We start from the raw sequence: 7192 nt of genomic DNA, 5'->3' as shown, positions 1-7192 counted from the left end.
TAACATATTTTGTACTAACTAATTGTCACGGATATTCAAGCAATATATGGGAAAAAAAACACACACATCTGTCATCAGAATCTTCTCACAGCGGTTCATTTGTCAAGATATATTGCTGCATCCCTCTTCTTTATTTTTTCTTAGCAGCAGCAAAACAAAAACCAAAACCCACACGGACACACAACACACACACACACATATTGCCAGTGCGAGTGTGGTTGTGAGCTGACTGGCAAGGTTTCCAGTGGGTCAGTGTCTACAGGGAGCCGCTGGATAGCAGGCATGTCTTAATGAGGCTCGTCAGGCTCTCCTGCACACACACCCACACACCACACTCCACTCACAGTCCTTTCGCTCCATCTCACTCACTGCATCTTCTCTCTCTCGCTCTTTCTCACCCCCTGTTATTTCTCCTTCCTCACACCTTTTGTCGCCTCCCTCCGACTTCCTCCCTCTCCGCCTGATCACTCGTCCTCCCTCTTCCACCTAATGTCCTCGCGCGCCGCGCATCGTACAATACCCACCCACCCCTTCACTTCCTCCTTTCCGTCAACTCTCCCCTCTTCCCCCTCTTCTTCCCCAGTCCATCTTTTATCCATCGCCCCTGTCCTCTCCCTCGTTTTCTCCTCTTCACTTCATCCTCTCTCCTCTGGGATTCCACTTTCCCGCTGTAATCCTCTCACCCTTCCCTTCCCGCTCCTCCTCTCCTCCACCCGTCCGTCTCATCCTCCTTGGAGGCCAATGATGGCAGCCAGGGAAAAAGTGGTTTGAGGGCTGCAGGATTCTCCAAAACGACTTATCTGCCGGGGCTCTGTGTGCTGATAGCCTCCTGCCTCACCGTTCCCATCCGATAGGCTTCCCAACAATGACGGTCTGTCCTGCACGGCCGCGCAGATAAAGAGCATGTCCTGCGTGTGTGTGTGTGTGTGGCCTTTCTGTCTGTCTCTGTCATTCTGTGCCTCCTCTATCTTTTTGAATTTCTCAGTACTGTTCTTTTTCACCTCTTCCGGCCTCGTGATTGACAATGCTCTGTATGGCTGTTTGGATGTATGTGTCGTGTGTCGCGTTTGAACATTGAGCACGGCTGTGCGTGTGTGTGCATGAATGCGTGGGAATGTGTTTAAGCATTGCCCCCTGTACTCCTTCGTGTGCTGCCATGCTAGCTGAACTCGTGTTTATGTGTCGGGTGCTGCGCATTGTGCTAACAGCTTGTATGTGTGGTGCGGTGCGCGTGTCGCGTGTGGCGTCTGAGTCGTGCACCACTGGAAACTCACCGGCAGCTGGTGTCCTGCTGCGCGAGCGTGGCGCATCGCTCCTCTCAGTAACAAAGTTGAAAGCCATCGCAGCGTCTATCAACGCATGTCGAGAGATCTTAACCTCGTCCCTCTCCTAAGCAACACAAATCGCCGCGCCCGCCGGCCGCAGCCGTGCGACGAATTCAGTCATTGAGGTCTATGACATCCTCAAGCGTTTCGCCTGCTCTCTTCTTCGTTTCGGCTTGCTTTACACTGGCTGCTCTTCACTACCGAAATTTGAAAGAAAACAGGCAGAATCATAATCCATTTTTCCAGGACATAGATTCAGCTCAGCGCTCGCGCTGTCTAACGGTTCTTTTTATCGCATCATTACCATAAAGCTTCAGTGTGTTGCCGATATACGCCCTCTTTCCCTTCTCCCTGTGTCTCTGCCTTACTGGTCGTGCTCCACCCAGCAACAATATTGAAGAAAACCATCTTGTCCCTCTTGATTCAATGATCACAAAGGTTCATTAATTTAAGATTCCCGCGCTGTGGCATCAGCACACACACGAGCACACATATATCAGGGTAGGTATTCTACCCCCCCCCCCCCAACCACTGTTGCTCACTGTTGTCATGGAGAACACGTTTCGCTTTTGCCTTCGTAAAGAATAATAATGCCTGCAAATCTATTGCAATGCAAGAGTAATAAAAGAACCATTGTGCACAAGGCTGTGTGTGTGTGTACACATGCAGAATACCCATATACATGTTTCTTTTGTATGTGCATGTGAGTTTATGTGTTTAGCGTGTTTACGGGAGATAACGCGAAGCGCGAGAGCCGCCTTAGCTGTCAGGGCATAAGCAGAGAATAGGGCCTTTGTTGCAGCGTTAGCTTCTCATTACAGAGTCGGGGTGACCCCCAGAACCCCCGCTAGACAGGCCGTCTGTGTGTCACTTCCTGTCTAAGCCTGCCGAGCGATGCCATTGGCAGGCTATTGTTCCTGGGAGAGCGTGATAGGATCAGGGAATGTGTCCTAATGTTTGCAGATTGGCTTGCCGGAGCAACAATTACACTTGGAGAACGCTCCCAACGGGGAACTAGAGAGATAAGAGCCTGGGTGTGGAAGAGGGTGAAAAAGGCTGTGTGTTCCTCTGCATATGGGTGTGTGCGTGGGTATGTGTGTGCGCCAAATGCAGCAGTGATGATCTTTTATTGTTTTAATAGCTTGCCCATGTGGTCCCACTCGCATTGACAATCCACAATGGGGAAGTTTTTCCAATTTCCTACTAACTGACGGCCTAAATTGCTTTCTTTGTTTTACTGTTCATTTGTTGCTCATCACATCTTCATACAGAGAAACGAGGAAAATGAAGAAGCGTCCTCTGAGTCACTGTTCTAGGGAGTGTACTATTTACAGGGGATTTATATGGTTTGACGCCATGCAAGTGACAGAAATCCATAAAAACTATGTCTAAAAGGAAAATGTTACAATCAATAACCCTTCTGTCTCTCCCTGCCTCCATCACAGCAGCAGAGTGCGGAGGCGTCTTCGATGCCAGCGAGGCCGGTTACATCACCTCCCCGGGTTATCCTCTGGAGTACCCGCCTCACCAGAACTGCCACTGGATCATCACGGCGCCGGAGCCCTCGCAGCGCATCGTCCTCAACTTCAACCCGCACTTTGAGATTGAGAGGCTGGACTGCAAGTAAGATGGAGGGGAGGGGCGGCCAGATTTTGAGCTTTTTGGAGAGGGCGGAGTCACATCATAACAGTGACGTCTGTAAATCTTTTCTATCAGCGTAAAATTGCTTTGAACAGTAAGACTTCACGGTGTGTTATTATTCTGGCTGATTTGTGTTGACATTTTCATTACTATGCTGCAGCAGCATTTATATCTCAAATAAGTAATTTCCTGTTGAAGCACTGATTTTTACATACTATTATAATTCACTGCCAGCGGTTTGGCCTCATCCCAAGTTGTTGAGACATTTTCCACATTTTGGCCACAACAGGTCAATCGCAAAGGAAATTTTAATTGTAGATACAAGCTTTCAGACCATTAAGTGGACTGTGGTTTTCTTTCTTCTTTTTTTCTGAAATAGTTATTAATTGAGATGACAGCGAGTTCTTTTCAGCGCTGTCCTCTTTTCTCACATTCACACCATTACACTCATTATGTCCTGGATGCTGCCCAGTACAACCACAGACTCTTTAAAGGCTTCTCCGGAGCAATTACTGGGCTGAATTCCTTGCTCAAGGGCACGTCAGCCGCTCACAACCTCAACAGTTCAGAGAGCAGAAAATGTTGCTCATTTTAGTTTCCACATCCCGAGTTTTTGGGTTCGCACGATGGTGGATGCAGACAAAGCGGGTCACAATAAAGACTGAATGGAAAGAATGATTCAAATGGCTCAATAATTAATCCAAGTGTTTCTTCCACTGGTTAAAAGGATGAAGAAGGATATAAGATACATAAAAAAAGATATTTTTGTTGCCGCTGAGGGACAAAACATAGATTTATAAACCGTAATCAGAAAGTTTAGATGAATTTTGAGTAGTTTATCGACCAATCTGACATTATCAGGACCATCCGGCTGTAATCCCCCTCCATCTGATAATCAAATGCCAAGCAGCATTTAAAAATCTGTATGTGTGTGTGTGTGTTTTTTTTTGCTACACGGAGGGCAGATAGTATGGGAAAAAGTCAGACCAAATAGAAAATATCGTGATGTAGCTTGAAGTTTGTGGGAGGGATAGGCAGAGTGAGAATAAACAGGGAAGGCAAGGAGAAGGAGAAGAAGGGAATGAGGCCCAGCTGTTTGTCTGGATATGCCTGCGTTGGTCAGTTTCCTTTCTCAGAGACATGAATAATCCAAATCATATGGTCTTCTATTGTCTTTGACCTCAGAGGAAGGAGGGAGAAGTCACGGTCTCCACTGTTTAATCCACTTTTATACAACTGAGTCAGTGAGAATGTTACACACATCACCCATTCTTTGCCATTGTCCATTGAAAGTGAACACACACTAGATTTACCAGCAGTCCCTGCAATTATGCTCATTTATTTCTTATTTTTCTCCAGCTTTGCCATCTCTCTGTCAGTTACAGAATTAATAATCCTAGATGGGTGTTTTTTTTGCATTGTTCACTGACAAAGCACGTTGTCTGGCCAGGAGAAAAATTTAACTTTCATGAGGACATCAATGGCTGCTGTTGGTGAAAGGGTTTTGTAATGATTGTCGCTTCTATTCACACAGTTGTGTCACATCGCAGTGAACTGGAAATGTTATTTTGATGTCTCAGGCTTTGTGTCTCCAGGTTCCCGTCGCTTTTGTCAAAGGCAAAAATGTTGCATAATTATCTCCCTTGCAATATGTTTCTGAGTAATAACGATTTTACACCAGCGTCACAGTGTCAACACTGTAGCACACGCCGGACTTCCCCGCTGTAGTGGAGGAGAGAGGAATGGCTCAGCTGTTGATAAGCAGTGTGTCAAGCAGTTTCTCACAGCCCAAGGCAAGCAGGGCAGGAGGAGGCCAAGGGAGGAGGAAGAAAAAACTGAAATGCCTCCTCTTTTCTCCTCACCGCAGAGGTTTTTATTTAGACGGGGGGTTATTTATTATTTTTTTTTTAACGCTCGCCTGGAGGGACCGAGGCCATGGCCTGCCCTCTAACACACACTCCCACTCAATCTCCCTTCATCCTTTTGTATGTGAGTGTGTGTTGTGTGTAAGAGAGAGAGAATCAGTGAGCGTGGGTGGGAAGAAGCATCTGCATGTGAGTAACTCTACAAGCATGCAAGTGAGTGTTAGTTTGTAGGACTAGCCGCTCCGCTTCCCTCTGCCTTCCATCCATCCATCCATCAATCCAGCCTCCCAGTGATAAGCCCCATTTTAGAGGCCCATTAGAGAAATAGGGGATCACGCCAACATTTATTTATGCATAACCTCTAACGCTAATGTGTTTGCCCTTCTGTGTTTCATGGAGGATGCATTTCCCTTCAGGGCACATATACAGCAGCAGAAATAAGTGGGAAAAGCCAAAGTGCAGCTCGATATTCCTGCTCTCTCCGTCCTGTGCTATGCTTTTTTCCCTGGATTGATCCGAGCCCTGTAGCACAGTTAGGGCTAGCTTCCTTCTTTCTTGTTTTTTTTTTTTTTTGCCTGTATGATTAGGCACGGCAGTGTGAGCGAGCAGAGAGTAGATTTTTGCATGTTTTCACGGTCCTCCACGAGGTTAGGGCGAGGGGAGCCGCGGGGCTGCAGAGGTGGAGGGCTCACCATCTCGGTCAAGGCTGAAAATCTGCGTGACAGCTGGGATCACAGCAGAGAAAACCAGTGCTGTGTGTTACCTGAAAGACGCAGAGCCATGTGGTCTGGACTGCTGATCACTGAGACAGACAAAATATGGATGATAACATGGTTGTAAAGATTCTAAATGAACATATGTTTTCAGTGGAGTACACATTTAAGCATGCAACCTGTCGGCATATGATCAGCCATCATATCCTCCCTCGGGCACTTTAGGCCCTTATAAAACCAGTAAAACTGCTTTGTCAGCCCAGGAAAAGAGGAACTCTGAACTCTGGCTAATATCCCCGGCCAGCTGGTGATTTTCCCTCAGTGGGTTCAAACTGTCAGTACTCGGACGATGTAACGTAGCCAAACCGCAGCTGTGCTGCAGCAATCAAATCCGCAGCCTTATGCAGCCGCTCCATGTCTGAGGTGGCACTTTAATTCAGGATTTCATTTCAGGGGGAGTCCGGCCGCGTGCCAAATAGCTCTTACCTCCAGGTTGCCAGCCAATTGATGTGAACTAAATGTAATAAAGGCTAGATGAAATATCAGGCCCATATCTCTAATGCAATCTGCCATCACCAAGCCCCAGGATGCTACCTAGTGATATACCAGGAGCTGAGGAGGAGAGAGAGAGAGGGAGAGGAGTGAGGTGGAGACAGTTCTCCCTCCCGCCTATCTCCTCTGTCTTTTTCTGTTTCTCTCAGGCTCTCTCAGTCTTTTGCTTCATCCTCCTCCCTCCCTTTCTTGATCCATGTCTTTTCTCCCTTTGTTCTTCCATTCTCCCTCTCCTCTAGCCCGAGGAGGAAGTGTTTTATTTTTACACACTTGAATTAAACATTGAAACAGATGGAATCACATACAGGCGTGCTCACAAACACACACACACGGCATAAAACTGTAGTCCTTCCAAATCCATTTCTTCCACCTTTGTGGTTTTTATTTCCTCACTTTTATTTGGTTATTTGTCATTGAATGCAGCCTGAGGTTTGATGAAATTTGATGATATAACTTTACACACGCATAGAGACACACACACAGCTGTAATTCCCCGCGGCCTGCGACATGACCGTTCACACGTGTGTGTGTGTGTGTGTGTGTGTGTGTGTGCATGATATCACCCTCTTACTAGTACCCAGAGGGGGAGCAGAGAGGTGTGGGATCAATGTCTGTATTCCGCTTGTAATGGGAAATCGATAGATGATCAGCGATGGCCGGAGGGAGAGAGAGAGAGCGTAGGAGATGAAGAGGAGACGGAGGAGGGTGATGGTTAAGGATGAAAGGAGAGACAGATGAGTTGCCAGAGGTCATGACTAAAGGGAGCTGTTCAGGTTCTGATCAGTCAATATCTGGCTCATGGCCGACGTTTAGGACAAGATCATGGTCATCAGTGTCCAGCGGTCATGACTATTGCGACTGTCAGTGCCGTAATGATGATATAATAATAACAGACTGTGATTAAATGTAAGAACCAGTGTTATAAACTTTTTTAAATGCTTTCTTTGATTGATTGCTCTTGCCTGCCACAGAGACACTGAGATATGAGCTACAAGCGTAGTTTAACCTCATTGTCCTAGTCCAAAAACATGTTAGCATGTTACCTAAAGCAGTGATTCCCAACCTGGGGGTCGGGATCCCCACTAGGGGTCGCCAA

The 7192-nt window shown here is 46.9% G+C and overlaps 1 protein-coding gene across 3 annotated transcripts in view; it reads left to right on the top strand.

Annotated features, from left to right (window-relative positions):
• nrp2a (neuropilin 2a) overlaps nt 1–7192 on the top strand; it is a 60369-nt gene that overhangs the window by 6482 nt on the left and 46695 nt on the right. For 2 of the 3 annotated variants that reach the window (XM_035677549.1, XM_035677551.1), the window contains exon 2: nt 2771–2948. In XM_035677549.1, coding sequence (XP_035533442.1) covers nt 2771–2948 — 178 coding nt within the window. The remainder of the gene's footprint in view (nt 1–2770; nt 2949–7192) is intronic. The other variant, XM_035677550.1, reaches the window with a different exon arrangement.

The sequence above is a fragment of the Morone saxatilis genome, unplaced genomic scaffold (assembly GCF_004916995.1).
Source record: "Morone saxatilis isolate NCDOM2014 unplaced genomic scaffold, NCSU_SB_2.0 Contig6, whole genome shotgun sequence".
NCBI classification, from domain to species: domain Eukaryota; kingdom Metazoa; phylum Chordata; class Actinopteri; family Moronidae; genus Morone; species Morone saxatilis.
Note: the sequence above shows the minus strand (reverse complement) of the source record. Positions and strands in the feature narration are given on the sequence as shown.